The sequence below is a fragment of the Sceloporus occidentalis genome, unplaced genomic scaffold (genome assembly GCF_023333645.1).
Source record: "Sceloporus occidentalis isolate IW3139 unplaced genomic scaffold, rSceOcc1.0.p SCAF_5, whole genome shotgun sequence".
In the NCBI taxonomy this organism is placed as follows: Eukaryota; Metazoa; Chordata; class Lepidosauria; order Squamata; family Phrynosomatidae; genus Sceloporus; species Sceloporus occidentalis.
Window position 1 is genome coordinate 98186972 of NW_028316985.1, and position 20218 is coordinate 98207189.

Genomic DNA, 20218 nt, shown 5'->3' on the forward strand with positions numbered 1-20218 from the left:
CCAAAGGGGTGGCCTGTATCCGGCCCTTTCCCCGCCGGTATACCTGATAACTGGAAGAACGCAAACATAGTGCTAATTCTGAAAGACGAGAAGGATTCTAAATATATGGCAAATTACAGACCTATTTCATTACTTAACACGGACAACAACATTTTGACATTAATATTAGCAGAAAGTTTTAAGAAAGTTCTAAAAGAATGCATAGGCTGAATTGGCTGGCCCAGCTCCATCAGGCCTAGCCTGAAGACAGAGGCTCCTCCCTCCATAACTGTCATCCTTCGGCCTGCGAGGGAGTGAATAGGCTGGTCCAGCTCCACCAGGGCTAGCCTGAATAAGAAGAGCCCTCCCTCTAGTCCATCTGCCTTGGTCCAGGCATCAGAGGGAGAGAAGAACCACTGGACTTCATCCCCTTTCCCACCACCATTTCCTTCTCCTTTTGTGTCGTGTCTTTTAGATTGTAAGCCTGAGGACAGGGAACTGTCTTATTAAAAATAATAATTGTAAGCCGCTCTGAGAGCCATGAGGGCTGAAGGGTGGGGTATAAATAACGTAAATAAAATAAATAAATAATACATAAATAAGCTTTTCTGGGATGGATTGAAGCAATCAAAATGATGGTACTACCAAAATTAAATTTCTTTTTTCAGACCATTCCAATATTGAGCAGCAATACCCCGTTAAAGGTATGGCAAAAGGACATCAAAGATTTTGTTTGGGACTGTAAGAGACCACGTATAAAATGGAAAATTTTTAACAAAACAGAAGGAAGAAGGAGGAACGGGTCTCCCGGACTTGAACCTATATTACCAGGCCAATGTTCTTAACTGGATCTCAGACTGGATAATATAGGAGAATGAAGATTTACTGAATTTAGAAGGACACGACAATAGGTTTGGTTGGCATGCATACCTATGGTACGACAAAGTGATGGTCCATGAAGAGTTTAAGCACCATATAATTAAAAGATCCCTGTTGCGAATTTGGTCAAAAATTAAGAGGAAACTTTTAAGGGAAATTCCTTTATGGATATCTCCCCACAAACCTTTTTTAGGTAGATGGAAATCCCTAAACATTTGGCTTAGATACAAAGATATTTTGTATAGAACAGCGCAAAGTAAAAATGAAATGAAACCAATTACAGATCTTACTCAAATTGACCCTAAGATACATTGGTTGTTATATATACAATTGAAAGAGAGATTCAAAATGGATTCTAAAATACAAGGAGTTGGAGAAGGACAGACTAAATTAAAAGAAATGCTAACTTTGACAGAAGGAAAAAAAGTAGCAAAAATTTATAAAGCGCTCCTCAACTTGGAACAAGAAGAAGAGCCAATTTCCGAAGCGATGATTAAGTGGGCAACAGATTGTGGAAGGATCATTGATCTTGAAAGCTGGGATTATGTGAGGACTAGAACAAAGAAGTTTACCCAGTCGCAGATACTTAAAGAAAATTACTTCAAAATGGAACAGAGATGGCATCTGACCTCAAATAAATTGGCAAAGATTTACAACTTAAGGTCAAAAAAACTGCTGGAAATGTCAAGCGGCAGTAGGCACATGGATTCACAGTTGGTGGCAATGTATAAAGCTGAAAAAATTCTGGAAACAAATACACAGATTCATAGAAAAAAACATTCCGGATAAAATTTGAACTGAGACCAGAAATTTATCTGTTAAATATGTTAAATAAACTACCACCACAGATTGAAAGAAAACATTGGTGTATTTTGTTGCACCTGATTACAGTGGCAAAACTCTTACTGGCACAAAGATAGAAAGAAAAAGATACTCCGAAGCTGAATGACTGGTTATTAAAGGTAACAGAAATGAGAAATGGATCAGCTGACAGCTCTTTTAAACAATAAAGATATTAAGCAGACAGAAGAATAGTGGTCTCCTGTAATTGGAATATGTACCCAGAAATGGGTTAACGGATAAAGAAAGCAGCAACGATTGAAAAAGACAATGAATTTTCTAGACTCCAAGATCTTTCCCATTAAGGGAAATAAAGGGAGAGTTTATTAGATGATTTTATATCTTAGCTGAATATTGAATATTGTTGGAGAATAAGACAAGAAGCTACCGGTTTCTATAGGACCAATTATTGGGACGACCCTAAGAAGTTAATTGGAGTTGGGGAGAATAAGGATTATAATAGGATATGATTTTGAGCTTTTAGAGATAAAGGGTATAGAAGCTATTGGAATAGGAGGATAAACATTGAAGATAATCCTTGTTTGTTTACATTTTTTTATAATACATTTGAAGCGTTTGTTTTAAGATTTGTGATGTATATGAGAAAAATAAAGTTTAAAAAAAATGTGAGGGCTCTATGGCCAGGCTACAATGTGGGAAAGGGCTGTCTTGGAGCTCAAGCCTCACCCGAAGCCAAGTAAGAGATTGTAGGTTGGAGGGGTCACTGGAAGAGAGACGGAGGCTATCAACTCCTCGGGGAGAACGCCCAGTGAGAGAGGCTCTTTTCCAGCTAATTGGAGGAAGGGGGTTGGTGGGACACTCAAATTAGGTGCTGGACAAGGGGCTCCCAAATCCGAGTGGTGGAGAAAGCAGACAGAGAGATTGCAGAGAAGTATCTGAAAGTTCCCCAGAAAGCTAGAGGTTCAGTACCTTAGTGGAAGAAGTAAAGGAGTGGGTTCTGGACTGAGGAGGGACCAAACAGAGGAATGGTTGCTTTGGCTGATTTGTTTATATGGAACACATGGTTGTGTGAATACAGTTAAGCTGAGTTTCTGAACATTCAAATGGAAGTAAGTGTCTTTTTGGTCTGGAAAAGAAAAGATTAAACCCTACAGCACAAACTGAGATGTCTCACCCATGAAATAAAGAGAGAGGAGGGGGGCTGCCAAGGTCCCCACCACAATGACACATCTGATTTTCTCATATATAGTACTTTGCAGAGGTGTTTACTTCACACACACCTTTACACATTTTGGAAAAAGATGGATCTATTTAGCTGAAAAGAATGGGTAAAACCAAAATCATCCAGATGAACAAAAATGACAGAAGCTTACCCAAGAAGATTCACAGCTGTAACTGCTGCCTAACTATACAAAATTACAGTTTGTAACACGACAAAATGTGGAAAAAGAAGAATGGTATCTGTGAAAACGTCTGCAATGCACTGCACATAGGAAATTGCTCCGTATCATGACTAAGAAACAGAATGATGCCTTCCTTACCTTGGCTTCTTTCCAGTTAGCCTCAGATACAAATCATAGAGAAAGGCTGGGACCATGTGACTGACAATTGTTGAATATTGGTGCATCAAGTAGCTTGATGTCATGTTGCCATTAGGTATTCTGAAGGCTTTCTCCAGGGGAATCCTCTTGTATGCAGATAAGACGAGAGGTTCTACATGATAACAGAGAACAAAGGTTTTCATTGGAAGGTGATGATGATTCACTTGCAGAATATATAGATATGCCTGAATGTGTTTAATATTACCAGATTATAGATTATGTACAAAAAAGAACATCAAGAAGGGCTTTTGGCACACTGACAGAACTGCAGCAAAAGAACTATTTTATCCTATCCATTCTTTATATGTATATAGAGGCACTAATGTTATTGTTACAGTTAGACAGCAATCCAGTTTGTTCAGTTATTGTACACATTTTGTAAATGTACATGTGGGAGTAGAATCAATCCAAAGGAAAGCTTTTAAAATAAAGGGACAAACAGGCAGGCCTTAGCAAAAGATGTATTGTTCAACTATCAGTTTTAAAAAAGGGGTGGCTATACTGAAGCAGAGATCATAAAAGCTGTGTTCAGAGCAATTGATCCTGGGCTCAGTGAGCTATCTGGAAGGAAAGGGATATCAGTTTAGCAAAACTAAAAGCATATTGCCATGAAAATGATGCAACTGAACTTTACTTATATTTGTTAGAAGCAGTACAGGAACTCCAATAGACACCCCAAGTTTTCCTAGTCAGATTACTAGATCTGAAACAAAAATCACATTTTTCTCACAAGAAACAGACTCTGGCTAAAGTATGATCCCAATCTTCTATAGAATATGATGTTCCATCGAAAGAAATTCCTGTAAACGGATGATCCCTAAGCTATTCGACACATCAGGAAATACTAAACACACAACAGATGACATTCTATCAAAATTTAAAAGTTTTTCTTAAAAATTATACATGTCAGAGCATACTCAGGATCCTGATGTTAAAGATTTTATTCCACACTACATGTGAAAAGAATTAGCATCTTAATAAACCCATTTTAGCTAAAGAAATAAAACAAGCTATACACAAATTGTCAGTAAGGAAATCCATAGGACCAGATAGTTTTTCAGGAGACTTTCATAAAGCCATACAAAATTAATTGATTCCACACTTAGTGAACCTATTTAATGAATCTCTAATGGTAATCCACCACCTGATACTTGGAAAATCTCAATAATAGTTCCTATACTTAAATCAGCATCTGATAATCCTGTGAAAAAATTTCATCCTGTTGCCCTTATCAATCAGGATGTTAAATGACTTACATCTATTTTAGTCAATAGAATCAATTCATTTGTCACAGAATATATTAGCAAAGAACAAATTGGTTTTATGCCTGGGAGGAGGATTTCAGATGCTATTAGAAGAGTTTTAAATATAATAAATCATTCTAATAAACATAATGTTCCAGTAGCATTACTCTCTCTAGATGCTTTTAAAGTCTTTGATAATCTGGAATGGAAGTATTTAATTTATTACAAGGATGAATTCTGGAGATAAATATTTAATACTGCTAAGGCAGAGGAGGGCAGGTGAAGGAGTGGAGCAGGCACATACCTGTTCCTTCCCTACCTCCTGTGCCATTAACTGGCTTCTGCATGGAGGTTGTCATTTGTGCTTTTTCCACATTCATGGTGGAGGGTCTTGTGACCATAACACCCATGAATGTGGAGGGCCGAGTGTTTGCCAAAATAAGATGGAAAGTGTAATCATCGGCTACGGTGTTTTTGAGGAAGCAGTCAAATGCTGAGGTAGCAGTTCAGTCAGTGAAGGACCCTGGCAAACCCAAAGAAAATTAATCCTGGTCAGTTATATGCCCCTAAAGTAGAAAAGCCAACATGGTATAGTGGCTTGAGCAGAGGACTAGGACTCTGGAGAGTGGGGCTCAATTGGTCATGGAAACCAGCTGGGTGACCTTGGGTGAGTCACACCCTCTCAGCCTCAGAAAATCCCTTGATAGCTTCATTTTAGGGTCGTCACACATCAGAAACGACTTGAAGGCAAACAATAACAACACCAACACCAACAAAGTGAAAAAGTATTAAAGAGGAATATGTTGGTCTCCCGGGCAGGGGGGGGGGGGGGAGTACATTTGTTAAGTACAGAATCATGCCAGTAAAGTGTAACCCAGCTGCTTCATGGCCAGAGGACCTATATGGTGAAGAATCCCTCATTTCAATACCCATGGGATCATCCTGTCAAGTTTAAATTTGAGTCAGCAATCCCCAAAACATGATACTGTGTTTAAGGAAAGAACATTAGTAGGAAGTCTTCAAATGAGAAATCCCAGTAGATATTCACAAATTGGTGAAGCCAACAACAACAAATGTATGGGTTCTGACACATGCCAGGGAAGGGATGAAGATAACAGGGATTCATTTGAATCAATTATAGATTTGAGTCATTTCTCAGGACCACAGAAGGGAAAGGTCCAATAAATGTTGAAAGATAATCAATCCTCAGCATCAATCAATCAATTATTTAAATATTCCAATCCTGTCCTATATCAAAAGATATCAATGCAGCATACATGTAAAATCATTGTAAATAAATTAAAGCCATTTAAAACAATAGCAATACATAGAGTAAAACATACTAAATATGATGAATAAGTTAAAAACAGGTTTAAAAAGGTAATACAAATGACTCCTGCAAACCAACTCTGAAGGAAAAGCAAGGATCGGGACAGTTGTCCTCTAAACAACCAATAATTAGACTGAACTACATCAAAGTGTATTGAATGGGCTGATTGGTCACCTTATGAAGCCTCTAGTAATGGCATACCCAGATACACTGCTGCCCATTATCCTACATGTGGATTTTTCTACCAAAGGACTGGGTGCATGCAGTTCTGTATCAATGACAGGAAGCCTCCTTCTGCCATTTTAAAGTTAGCCTTGCTTAAGCATGATGTGGCCATGTTAAAAGAGGCCAAGTATGTTGGGAAGGGCAAGCAGCTAGTGAGATCCAAGGTCATTTTGCCTGGGAAAGGAATGCAGGCTATTGAGAGGTAGAGCTTGCAGTAAGTTTTTTTTTTAAATAGTCTTTATTAAGATGTTTCAAATATAATTTTTTTTTACATATTCCTCAGTCTCTTCACATATTCTCTTATCCCTTCATTCTCCCCTCCCTCCCCCATTGCAAACAGTGGAAGATACGATAATTATAGCTTTTCTTGTAACATTCCTCAGTTATTCACTTCCTCAGAACTTCTGCTTCCACTTCGTATTTATGTGTTTTGCTGCCAACAAAAATCATGCATTTATTTCGCACACTTTCCTGTTTTATGTACAGAACAAAACAACTTCATATATTATTTTCAACTACGTATTAATGACAGTATCCAGTTTTCTATCTCCAAATGGGTCTATCTTGACCATCTCTCTTTACAATATTTCAATAATGGTTCCCATATTTGTTTACCTTCGTCAGATTTATCTCTTAAAGCCATTGTGATTCTGTCCATTTCTACTATATCTAGAGTTGTATGCAGCCATATATCCACAGTGCGGATGTCTGTATTCCTCCAGTATTGTGCTAGTGACATTCTAGCTATCATGACTAGGTATAATATTGGTTTTAGTCTTTCTCTTTTCTTTGTTTTCTGACATATTTAGGAGATATAATTCCAGTTCCAAGCTAAATTCAATTTGAAATATTTTCTGTGTATCTCTTTCCAGAACTTTTTAACCTTAGGGCAGGACCACCACATGTGATAGAAACTACCAATATTCTCATTACATTTCCAACATAGCCCTTTGTTGTTTTTATAAATCTTACCTAATCTTAATGGTGTTAAATACCATCTGTGTATCATTTTAAACAATTTTTCTTTTATATCCATACAGAGTGTGAAACTGAGATCTTTCTCCCTGTCTCTTTTCCATTTTATCAAATCTATATTGTGACCTATATTTGTTGCCCATTTTAATCATGCAGAGTTTAATTAAATCTTTTTCTAAGTCCTATTTTAAACATAATTTATACAATTTCGAAATCCTTCCTTTTCTCTCTTTTTTACTGATAATTTTGTCTAGTTCTGTTTTTTCTTTTCCAATTCCAAATTGGCCATTATCATTCTATATCTTTCTACCAGCTGGCGGTGTGGGAAGCATTGCAATCTTATTTCCACTTCTTCTAATTCTTCTCTTGTTTTAATCCTCATTTCCCCATACTCTTCTTTCAAAATTTCTTTATATTTTAACCACCCTTTATCTTTCACTGTTATTATTAAAAAAAAAAAAAAAAACTTCATGTGGGGAGACCCATTCTGGGATATATCTATACATTTTCTTTTTATATATTTTCCAAATTCTCAATAATGCTTTCTAATTATATGATCATTAAACTTCTTATGTGACAATTTTTCATACCATAGGTATGCATGTCATCCAGAAATTATGTTAAATCCTTCCAGATTTAGCAATGTTTCATTCTCCAGATATATCCAGTCCATTATCCAATCAATACAACATGCATGGTAATATAATTTCAGGTCAGGTACAGCTAGACGACCTCTTTCTTTACTGAATAAAATGAACTCCATTTTATTCTTGGTTTTTCCCCTTCCCAAATAAATTTTGATAAATCTTTCTTCTATTGTTTTAATATTGAGTCATTTAACACAATTGGTAGATTTTGGAACAAAAAATAATTTTTGGGAGAACACACAATTTAGTGATGGCTATTCTACCCAATAAAGATGTTTGTAGATGTGACCAAATTTCTAAATTTTTCTTAATTTCCTGCCAAACTTTCCTATAATTATTATCAAACAACCCTCCCCCCTTTTTTTGTAATGTAAATTCCTAAATATTTGATTTTTTTTTTTTTTGGACTTGGATTCCTATTTCCTTTTGTAACCAGTCCTGATTTTTTCCTGTCATGTTACATGTAAGTAAAACTGATTTTAATTTATTAATCTTGAATTCTGCACAGTCCCCAAATTCATCAATAATTTGTAAGATTTCCCTTAGATTTGTCAAAGGGTCTTCTGTTATAATAACAATGTTATCCTCATAAGCCCTGATCTTATATTTCATTCCTTTTATGCAAGTTCCTTTTATGTCTTTTCTTTCCTTTATCTTATTGCAAAGTATTTCTGTACACATTATAAATCAAAGGGGGGGGGAAATAAAGGACAACCTTGTCTAGTTCCTTTTTCAATTTTGCATTTATCCATTTTGGTCCCATTCACAATAATTCTAGCTGTTTGTTCTGTATAGATTTTTTCAACCCAGTTTGTCAAATTATCCCCTAAATCAAATTTTTGCATTAGTTTTATCACATATTGCCAATTTATGTTATCAAATGCTTTTTCTGTGTCAAGGAAAGCCACATTGGTCTTCTTTTATCCAATCTTGTAGAAATTGTTCCCAGTATCAGTACTTCCATGAATTCATCTTCTTTATCTTCTGGAGATTTTCCCCCTTCATCTGTCAGTTCCTCTTCAGGTTTCCTCTTCACTTCTGCTTCTTTTTTCTTTCCCTCTTTCTTTTCTGAGGTTCCTTCTTCTCTATCTTTTCCCTTCTCCTTTCTGTTCCTTTCATCCTCTTTAAACCATCTATTGTAGAAAGCCATTGCTTTCTCTATTTCTCTATTATATTGTCTTTGTCTCCATGTAAAAGATATTCCTTCCAATGGTTCCCAACGGTATCTAACATTTGTCATTTGTAGTATTCTGGTGAGTGTGGAATAGTCTCTTCTCCTCCACAAAACCTCACCGGGTTCATCTTTGAACTGCATGATTTCTACTCCATCTATTATTAGCTTCTTTTCATAATTTACTTGTATAATTTTATCTTTAATTCTTTCTCTTGTAAAATATACCACGATGTCCCTGGGTAAATTTCTGTTTCTGGCTGCCAAAGAGTTAATTCAGAAAATTCTATCCACATCCATGTCTAGATATTCCTAAGAGCATTCAAATAATTCTGCTAAAGCTGGTATTATCTCATCACAGAAGTTTTCATTATAACGTTCTTTTAATCCTCTTATTTTAAAGAAATTTTTTCCTGTCCTTTATCTCCTTCATTCTACTTAATTCTTTTTCATGTTCTTGTATTTGTGCAACATTTTTAGTTATTCTGTCTAGTTTTTCCGTTTTAGCTTCTAGTTGTTTTACTCTGGTATCCAGTATCTTAACTTCCTTGGTTATCCCTTTTATTGTGTCCTTTAAATCTTCAATTTCCCTCTTGAAGTCTTGTCTCAGTTCATGTCTAGAGTCCTTTATTTCTTGTCTTATATTCCTTTCTATTTTCTGGATTGCATCTAGGATTTTTACATCCGAGGACTTCATTTCCAATGACGGCCTTCTCCCTAAAACTGTCACTTGTTTTTGGTCATGTTGTTGAAAACTCCTCTCTTTCTCCCTTGTCCAGACTCCCGTCCTTTCCATTTCTCCAGCTTTTTGTTTCCCTACAGGTCTTAAAGTAACTTCAAATGTCTTTTTATATGCCCAATATAATTTAAAGTCTACGGTTCAATTATATATCTCAATTCTTATATTCACACCAAAATAATGTTTTCTACTTATGTAATTTACTAATTTCCCTTCCCTTTAACTATATTTTGTCAATCACTCAGTTGTTTCTGCTGGATTTTTAACACTTTGTAGTATTTTTTCTGACCACTATATGTCAGTATATGCCAAAATGTGCGTCCTTTCTTTTTTGTTCTACCCCACTTCCACCTCATCAATGAGGCCATCACTGTTGACTAGGATCAGATCTAAAATAGTTGGCCCCCCTGTTGCTTCTCCCACCTTCTGGAATTTGTTGGACCCTAAATTTTTTTTAGCAGAAATTGACTTCCAACAAATATTTGGATAGTTGATCTCGTTAATGAGGTGGAAGTGGGGGAATCCTTCAATGGGAGTGACCATGTTCTCTTCGAGTTTGTTATACAGATGACAGGGGAAGCCAAGAGTAGTCAGACATACATTTAAGACATTATGAGAGCTGATTTCAATAAGCTTAGGGAAACTTTGGGTGTGATCCCGTGGTCAGGAATACTAAAAAAGAAGAGAGTTCATACTGGATAGGAGTTTTTAAAAAGTGAAATATTGAATGCACAATGTCACATAGTTCCAATGAGAAGGAAAAATGTGAGGTGTCCAAAGAAACCAGGATGGATGTCTCAAGAACTTTGAACTGAGCTAAGATTTAAAAGGGATATGTATAGGAAATGTATATTGTTTGTATTGTCTTAAAGTGTCAGAAAATCTAAAGGGCAGAATTAGCTCAGACTTGCTTGAGAGGTTAAAAAAAATAAAAAGGGTTTTTTGGTTATGTCCATCGCAAAAGAAAGAACAATTAAATGGTAGGGATGCTGCATTGAGATGTTGGTGGAATGCTAACAGGGAACACAGAAAATACCAAATTACTCAACACCTATTTTGTCTCCGTCTTCTCTGGAAAGAACAGTGCTCAGCCTGACAAAAATGTAGCAGATGATGAAATAGGGGAAATGCTGCATAGAATAGGTAAAGAGGTATCACAGAAATACCTGGCTGTTTTTTGTTGTTGTTATTGTTGTGTGCAAGTTCTGAAGAGAAGTGACCAGTGGCATGCCACAGGTTTCTGTCCTGGGCCCAGTGCTATTCAACAACTTTATCAATGACTTGGATGATTTGCTTATCAAATTTGCAAATGACATGAAATTAGGAGAGACTGTTAATACCTCAGAGAACAGGATGAGAATTCAAAATGACCTTAACAACCTAGAGAGCTTTCAACAGGGGGAAATGTGAAGTACTACACTTAGACAATAAGAATGAAATACAGATATAGGATGGCTTGGCAGCAGTACATGTGAAAAGGATCTAAGAACTTTAGTAGACCACAAGCTAGATATGAGTCAACAGTGTGATGCAGCAGCTAAGAAAGCCAATATGAACCTAGGCTCTCTTAGATTGTACACCATGGGCTTAGGTTTCCTAAGGACTGGAGTGCAGCTTTGGCACAGCTTCTGGCGTTTTAAGATGTGTGTGTCATTTAAACAGCATACCTCCAAAGTGACCCGAAACAGCTTTATTTTGGCTTGTCTGTTCAGTCCCATAATTATGAAAATATTGTTATTCTAAAAGATTAAATAGGTTCTGGCCCCTTTTTGCACTGTCAATTGTTTGATAGCAACACCCACACATTTCGGGTTATAGGTCTTGCTATGCTTGCTGGTCATATGGTGTGTATATTCTTTGCATTGTGGGATGATATGTTGTGTTATAATAGTGGTGCTGCTGGCTAATGAGCAGATGTGAGTGAAGAAAAACGTGCTTTGAACTGTCAAGATCAATGGAAAAGGAAGAGGTCAATCCTGAAAACAAGCTTGTTTTGATTTCAAGATGAATGGCTGCAATGTGAATGTGAAAGTGTTTGAATTGCTATGTGCTTTTAATATGCTTTGTAACTAGAAATGCTTCAGTCCTGTCACCAACAGCATGTGAACAGAAGACACTGGAAGATAACAGAAGCTGTGAACTGTGGATGAACCAGACAGGCTTATACAATTATAATGGTGGAGTCCTTAAAACTGTGTCATACCTAAAATCTGATGTGACTTTCTTAGGTTCTGCTTTAAAATGAAAACTTACCCATTTCTCCCCAACAAAATGGATTTGTGCCACCAGTTGTACAGTTGTATATCAACAATGATTTTGGTCTGAAAAATAAGCAAGGAGAGAAAAAATGTTTACAATGCATGAGTCTGGGGCCACCAAACATACCATCTTTCTGTTTATAATGATATTCCAGGTTTCCCCAGAGTTCTAACAGCTGAGATATGCTTATTTTCAAATTTAAAATTGGAGTGACATTTCATTCTTACATGCAGGAAGTATCACTTTTAGAAAAGAATTACCCAGAGATGTCCACCCCAGTGCCATTCATGAAGCAGCAGGAGAGGAAAAGCAATGACCATGAAAGAAATAAGGCAGATTTGTTGCTGTCATTGTCAGGAAATGGAAGCTGTTTGTTATGAGCAGCCTATTTATCCAGTGCTTGTATAATGTCCTCTCTGTCTAATTCAATAACCAGGCTTCACAGATGAACCAGAAAGAGTTTATTGCACAACATTGGCACAGAAAGCCATTTTTTTGCCATAACTGATTCAAAAGTCTCAGTTTCACTATTATACTTCCAAGAAGCTCCAACGATTTACATTCTTCATACAGTCCTCTCCCAGGCAGAATGTCCTTGAAGCTTTTAAGTAACAGCCTTGTCTGAGGCTCCCACTGTCATTCATGTAGCTAGACTTGCTAATAATAACAACAGCACCTGCTAATAACAACAACAGCAAAACTACAGGTAACAAATATAACAAGAAAATCATGGCAGAGGGTACCTGCACAGGAGACCCTGACATCTGGCTCCTCAAGACAAATCCCCTCCTCACACAATATTAAATACTATAGTAAAGGCATAAAAATAATAAACAAATAGTCAAACAGCGTTAACTCCAACACCCAACAACTCACATATGCCCAGGTTTGTAAGGTCATACTCGGTGGAATGATATAATTAATTTAGGTGTCCTGACATGGATTTCAGTCACCCATTCACAATGCCCTTGGGGAAAGTCATTCTACTGAGCAAAATATTATAGTTTTCCTTTTTATCACCTAGAACCCAAAATTTGTTTAATGTCAAAATGATGTTGGCCATGAATCATCAGTTGAGGTAGCACAGGTGGGGCTTGATGACACAGCTTGCAAACATTTGCTGGTTTAAGCAAACTAGAATGAAACACTGGATGAATGTAAAGTCGAAGGCTTTCATGGCCAGCATCCATAGTTTTTTGTGGGTTTTTTGGGCTATGTGGCCATGTTCCAGAAAAGTTTCTTCCTGACGTTTCGCCAGCATCTGTGGCTGGCATCTTCAGAAAATGCTTTGCCTGGAAAAATTGGGTGTATATATACTGTGTGAGCCTGGGAATGCAGGAGTGATTTGCATGTGTATTGTTCTGTGCTGATGGCTGGCCTCAGGCTGGGAGGCTGATGCAAACGAGGATTAATGTCTGCTAATTGGTGATCATTATCTGCTGGGAAAGCCCCTGACTCTGAATGGTTTCCCATTTGCATTTGCTGAGTCCTTATTTTGCTATTCCTCAGGACTGGTAGCCAAATTTTGTTCACTTTAAGGGTTTCTTATTTCCAGCTGAAATTGTCCAGGTGTTTGTGGATGTCAATGGCTTCCCTGTGCATCCTGACATGGTAGTTGTGAGGTTTGGAATCCTCTGATCAATGGTCCACAACCAAACTTATACCAAAAGTAGAAAGTTTATTGTAAGAGCATTGCAGTAGTGATCTGTAACACTTTTTTGCAGAGTCTGAGGCTTCAGAGGAAAAATGTACACTTTTAAAATGCCCGCTTCTTTCTCCACTCCTTTAGTTCCCCACACCACACACACTTAGATAGGTCGCCATCATAACCTAGCCTCACTCAAGACATAAACTTGAACATTTGATACATTCCCAGCTAGTTATCTAAAACAACATTCCAAAGCAGTTAACAGGGCCCCACTTAGAAACCAACACCAACTTTAATATTCTCTCCACCACCCCACCACCCAACATCTTAGCTAACAGAACAATATAGGTCAGATATCTCAAAACATACACGAAGTGATTATATATGAACTGAATATATAAACCATTATATCTGATCTCAATAACAGGTTCTGACAGTAGTGGTTGGCATGGTCCAGAACTTCAGTGTTTTCAAACAGTATTTTATGTCCGGGATGGTTAGTGGCATGTTCTGCTACTGCTGATTTTTCTGGCTGGCCCGGTCTGCAGTACCTCTTGTGTTCCTTGATTCTTGTTTACAAACTGTGTTTGGTGGTCCCTTTGGGTGACTGTTTGTCTTCACTCCTCTGGGTTTTTCTGGGCTTGAAAAGGAACACTGCCATTCTTGGATGCCCTAGTCATCCGCAAACCGAACCTACGTTTGGGTCACACAGTATACTGAAACCCCACACATACTGACCGATACTTGCACAAGAACTCCAACCATCACCCAGGACAAAAAAGAAGCACAATCAAAACAATGGTAGACCGAGCAAAACGCATTTGCAAACCCCACTTCTTGGAAGATGAACTGAAGCATCTGGACTGGACTCTACAGGCCAATGGTTATTCCAGCTCAGACATCAGAAGGGCTGCCAGGCCCAGGAAAACCCAGAGGAGTGAAGACAAGCAGCCACCCAAAGAGACGGTATTTTTACCATACATCAAAGAAGTCACAGACAGAATAGGCAAAGTGGCGAGGAAGCACAACCTTCAAATGGTTTACAAACCGACGAAGAAAATCCAGCAAATGCTTCACTCAGCCAAGGACCAGAGAGACCCACTCACAGCCGCAGGAGTTTACCTCATACTATGCAGCTGCGGACAAGTCTACATAGGGACCACCAAACGCAATGCGCAAACCAGAATCCAGGAACACGAGAGGCAATGCAGACTGGGCCAGCTAGAAAAATCAGCAGTAGCGGAACATGCCACAAACCATCCTGGGCATAAAATACTGTTTGAAAACAGTGATGTTCTGGACCATGCCAACCACTACCATGTCAGGATGTACAGGGAAGCCATTGAAATCCACAAACATCTGGATAATTTCAACCGGAAAGAAGAAACCCTTAAAGTGAACAAAATTTGGCTACCAGTCCTGAGGAATAGCAAAATAAGGACTCAGCAAATGCAAATCGGAAACCATTCAGAGTCAGAGGCTTACCCAGCAGATAATGATCACCAATTAGCAGACATTAATCCTCTTTTGCATCAGCCTCCCAGCCTGAGGCCAGCCATCAGCACAGAATAATACACATGCAAATCACTCCTGCATTCCCAGGCTCACACAGTATATATACACCCAATTTTTCCAGGCAAAGCATTTTCTGAAGATGCCAGCCACAGATGCTGGCGAAACATCAGGAAGAAACTTTTCTGGAACATGGCCACATAGCCCAAAAAACCCACAAAAAACTGGATGAATGCGATTATAAGTTTTTGGAACTTCTACTTCTAAGGCCAATCTATTCACCTTCACTTTTCCTCAGTAGGGAAAAGTCCAACATATTTTGTCCCAGGTTTTTAGAAGGTTGCAAACACTGGAAGAATCTAGGTGATAGGTACATTTTGTAGTCCTCCCTAAATTTTTGCTCTGGTGCCCTCTTTTGGTCTGCATATGTTTTGCAACCTCTCATGCAGACATGATTTTTGGCCAGGTTTCTTTGATTCAATTAATCCTGTCCACCAATGGAATAGGGTCTGAGTTTTCTGTAGACAAAGACCTCAAGCAGATGGGTGGCTTGGAGCAGTCTCTGGCCACTCCAACTACCATCAGCACAGGGCCGTGGCAACCAGATACCACATTTCCAAGGCCATTGGTGGCAGCAGTCTGCATCAGGCCTATGGCAAAGAGCACTTTTTTTGCATTCCTTTTGTGCAAAGTTTGGGCTGTCTTAGGCAGCCATGGCATGGCTTCAGCCTGATCCATAGGTGTGCATCATTTGAATGCCCATCCCCAGATCAGCCCGAAGGTGGCGCTTTTGGTCTCTCTGTTTTGGTCCAAAGTGGGCAAAGGTTTCAAATCCTTTCAAATCCTTGAAATGGAGACTGGCTAGTACTTTAATGCACAGTGCTGTAATATTCCACTTTTATATTTGGCAAAAACCAAATATTAGGACCAATTGTTTTGGCAAAATATAATGTTTTAAGTACTGTTACAACACCTGATTAACTCTCTCCATTTGCTTGTCCAGCTATGGATGATGGGTTGTACTCAGTCCTTGTTCAACCACTAATAGTTTCATGAAAACATTCCAAAATTGGGATGTGAACTGAAACTCTCTGTCTGAAAATATCTTATGAAACTACTCCATGAAGACAGTATAAATGTTGAACCAACATCTTGGCAGTTGGGGAGCAGTGGGAATCATTGTACAAGGTACAAAATGGGCTTGTTTTGAAAATCACCTAACTCACAGTCTTTTTGTGGCTCTCAGGCAGATCGGTATTGAAGTCCATGCTAATTTCTATACATGGTTGTGGTGCGGTAGGTAAAGTTTGTAAAAGCCCCAAAGCTTTCCCCCTACATGCATAGACTGGGCAAGTCTTTATATAGTCTTTCACATCCGGTCTAAATTTGGACCACCAAAACTGACAACTGTTCTCTTAAACGTCTCTGGTATATAAACTCTATCCCATCCTTCACCAACACTCCCCCCTCTCATGGTCTTTTAGCCTCTTTTCTTCCTCAATGGCCTCAGCCATGGTTTTTTGGAAGCATGGATCTGTGAGAACCTTTGGTGCTGGAGCTTTGGTATACTTCAGCTGAACACTGCCATCCCCAGATGCTGTGGGGTAAGCATCCAATCTATCACCTCCTTTCTTTGGCTGTTATGCTTAGGCAGCCTGACAAAGCATAACTAGGAAAATATTTTCTTACTAGTAGGTACTTTAATTGGAAGTTGGATTTATAAAAGACCCTAGCCCACCTAATCTGTTTGGGGGCTTAGTTGGTGGCAGGACTTCAGTGCTTCTAAGTTCTTATGATCAGTCCAAAATGCAAATGGAATGGAAGCCCCCTCCAACGAATGCTGCCATGCCAACAAGTCTGCTGAATTGCTTTTGCTGCTTTTTCTCGAGTGGGCCAGTTCATCTTTATCTCTGAGAACTTTCTCGATAGACAGGCACATGGTCTTTTCAAAAAAAAATCCTAAGTGCTTCCCAACACCAGAGCCTAATATCTTCATATTATTCTACCTCCATTTGCCATATATCTTTATACCGGTAGTCCCCAAACTGTGCCATTTAAGAGATTTTGGACTTCTTGGCCAATAGTCTGGGATTCTGGGAGCTGAAGTCCAAAATCCCTTAAAGAATATAGTTTGGGTAATTTGACGGATCTCATCCGGCAGACCATTCCACAATCTGGGCATGACAGATTTTCTTTGTTCTTTTTGTACTGAATTTACTTTTTTCCCACTATTTCAATTTCTTTTTTTTAATAATCTGAATAGATATGATAATTTCATCCATAATTTTATTAGTTATTGTCTCTGATAGTGTTTCATTATTTTTAATGAGTATCTCTTTATAAGCCTCATTGCTTTTGACTTGATTTTCTGTTAGCACCAGCAAGAACCATGCTTTCATTTCATCCCCTTATCCTCATTTTCTGGTTGCGTGCCTGGAACTTTAGACTTAGCTCTGGCTTTTTGCATTGTCCCAGTGGAACTAGATTTCTCCTATTGAATATTATAAGCCTCAACATTCTCTTGTGAGTTTACTCTTCTTAAACGTGCATATGCTTTATCTGAAGTGTGTACAGATTGGCTCTTCCAACTTAAAACTGTTTCAGTTCACTTTTTTGATTTTTGGACATCTGCCAACTCAGACTGCTGACATGCAGTTTATTATATTTTTACCTCTCAGTTTGCTTTTCAATTAATATTTCAATTCAATTCTTTGAGTCCCACACAATCCAATAAATTTATTTTCAACTGTTTTACTTTAATTTTGTTTTATATATCTTATCTTCTCTTCAGCTTAGCAAACAACCAGCCAGCAGTTGCAGGAAACAAAAATGCCACTCATTTATCTTTCTTCTCATTAAATCTTTAATTGGGCAGTTCCATTCTACTCTTCTCACCTTCCTATTTGTTTATTTATAATTACTCATTTTCCATTTGGAAGGAGTTGTTTGGCTTTTTAAGCTTTAGCTTTCAGAAGAATATGATCTCAGCTCCTCACTCCACATTTGTGGGTCCACTCCCAGGCATATGGTCTTAAGTAAGTCCCCTTGTCTCTTTGTAATCATGCTGCCGCAATAGCCGCTTCCACTTGAACCACAAAAGGTTCCATGTGTTTCAAAATGCGTTCGGAGGTGTTTGGTCAAAGTTCTCTTGGTGTTCTGTATTATACTGAATTCAGTAATTAGACTTTTTCTTCCTTGCACATGCAAAATTAGGTTTCCTTTAAGTCCAGTTTAGTCAAAACGTTCCCTTTCCTCAATTACATCTACATATCCATCATTAAGGGCAAGGAGTATTTGTTTGGGGTCCATATGGCATTTAACTCTTGATAGTCCATGCACAACCTCTAAGAACTAAACTTTTTGTGCCATAACAACAGCCATTGAAGATGTGACAGGCCAAATAAAGCCCTGGCCAATTTTTTTCTCTATCAATTTGTTTGAAGCTGCCAGTTCTTTGAGAGTCATGGAATATAACTTTGTTTTGAGCAACTCAGCCCCTGGAACCAACTCAATTACACAATCTGTCTTATGATGAGGGGGGAGAACAGTGGATTCCTTCTCCTCAAAAACTTCCCTTAGGTGAGCATATTCCTGGGGAACTCTGGTTCTGCCATAGGGGTGGCTATTTCCACCAGGGAGGTACTTAAAGCCCTAGCCCTGTGAGGCATCTGCACCTTATCATCTGGGGGTGTGCAGCCACCATACCCACAGCCAACAGGTCTGAGTCTGATCCTGACGCCAAGACTGCATGCCACACTTTGCCAATCAACAGTGACTGGTGGTCCTGGCATGGCTGTCTTATGAACTTCATTTCCTCTGTAACCCTGTCAGTGTGGGGGTTAAGGAGCCTAAGACAATCCAGCCCCAGAATGATGGCATTAACTGATATAGAGGCCACCCCATGTAATGTCTCCACTTCTAACCATACTGGCTCTGTGCAATACATGACTAGATCACCACCATCCATTTGGGTAAATTTAATTGGTTGCAGTAATTCCTCTACCCATAGGCTTAATCTGGTGACTGTGATGGGGTGTACCAAGCACCCAATGCAGCCAGTCCACATTACTCTCAATGTCCACATTTGCTTCCCCCTCTGGAAGCCCACAGTCACACCTGAACAAAAAAGAAGTTAGCACAACCACTCACCATGATTTTGGGTGTCCTTTGTCTGAAGCCTGCCAATCAGTGCCACTTGGGGCAGGCTTCATTCATTTCCTGATTATTCTTTCTCATCCCATCAGATCAGTCAAGTCTCCCACACTTCGTTCCCTGGGCACTCACTTTTGCAACACTTCCCCAATCTTGCCCTGTTACAGTTCCATGTTGGGCCTTCCCCTTCGGACTCTTGGGATTGGCCTTCTTGTATGAAGGGAGTGGGGTGGTTACTGGGCAGTGACCCTCTCCGCTGTACCAAAAGCACAGGAACATTTGTTTCTCACACTGCAAGTCCCTTAGCTTGCTTGTGGGCTGACTGGGCTTTTTGGCAGTGCTGTCCTTCTCCCAACTTGGATCGATCATGACTGCCCTGTATGGCGATTTTTATGCTGAGCTGCATAGCTTCCACTTCACTGGCCAGCTGCACCCATCAAAATAGGTCTTCTGGGTTTCTCTGCAGCAAGGACCACTCCAACTATCTCAGTTCAGGCTGTCTCAAAAGTATCTTTGTGGTTTCAGACCAATCAAGTATTTGGCCTGCCAAATGCATGAACTCCACTGCATACACTGCCACTGACCTGCTTCCCAGCCAGAGCTGCTGAACATTGGTGAGTGTTTTTTCCTGCCAGAACCAGTCTTCAAACCAGGCTTGGAGGCTGGTCATAAACACATTGAAATTATCTAATTTGGCTGCATCTATATCTTACATATCTTAGAAGCCCTGGTCGTGCAGTGGTTAAATGCCGGTACTACAGCCACTCGTTCACAAACCATAAGGTTGTGAGTTCAATACCAGCAAAAGGGCTCAAGCTCGACTCAGGCTTGCATCCTTCCAAAGTCGCTAAAATGAGTACCCAGATTGCTGGGGGCAATTAACTTACACTTAGGGAATGCTTAAGTGCACTGACAAGCGGTATAGAAATGTATTTGCTATTGTTTACGTGTTAACCAGTCACTCAGTGGCTTCCTCCTTGAGCTGTGCCAACACATAGCACACCTTAGCTTTTTTGGAGCAGAAAATGTGCTCTCACTCATGCATTCAAACTCCAG

At 38.9% G+C, this 20218-nt stretch overlaps 1 protein-coding gene across 1 annotated transcript in view; it reads right to left on the bottom strand.

Annotated features, from left to right (window-relative positions):
* Nucleotides 1–20218, bottom strand: part of LOC149312550 (fatty acyl-CoA reductase 1-like) — a 71859-nt gene that overhangs the window by 23752 nt on the left and 27889 nt on the right. The window contains exons 7-8 of the mRNA XM_089526907.1: nt 11845–11912; nt 3201–3372 (exon numbers count right to left, since the gene is read on the bottom strand). Coding sequence (XP_089383033.1) covers nt 3201–3372; nt 11845–11912 — 240 coding nt within the window. The remainder of the gene's footprint in view (nt 1–3200; nt 3373–11844; nt 11913–20218) is intronic.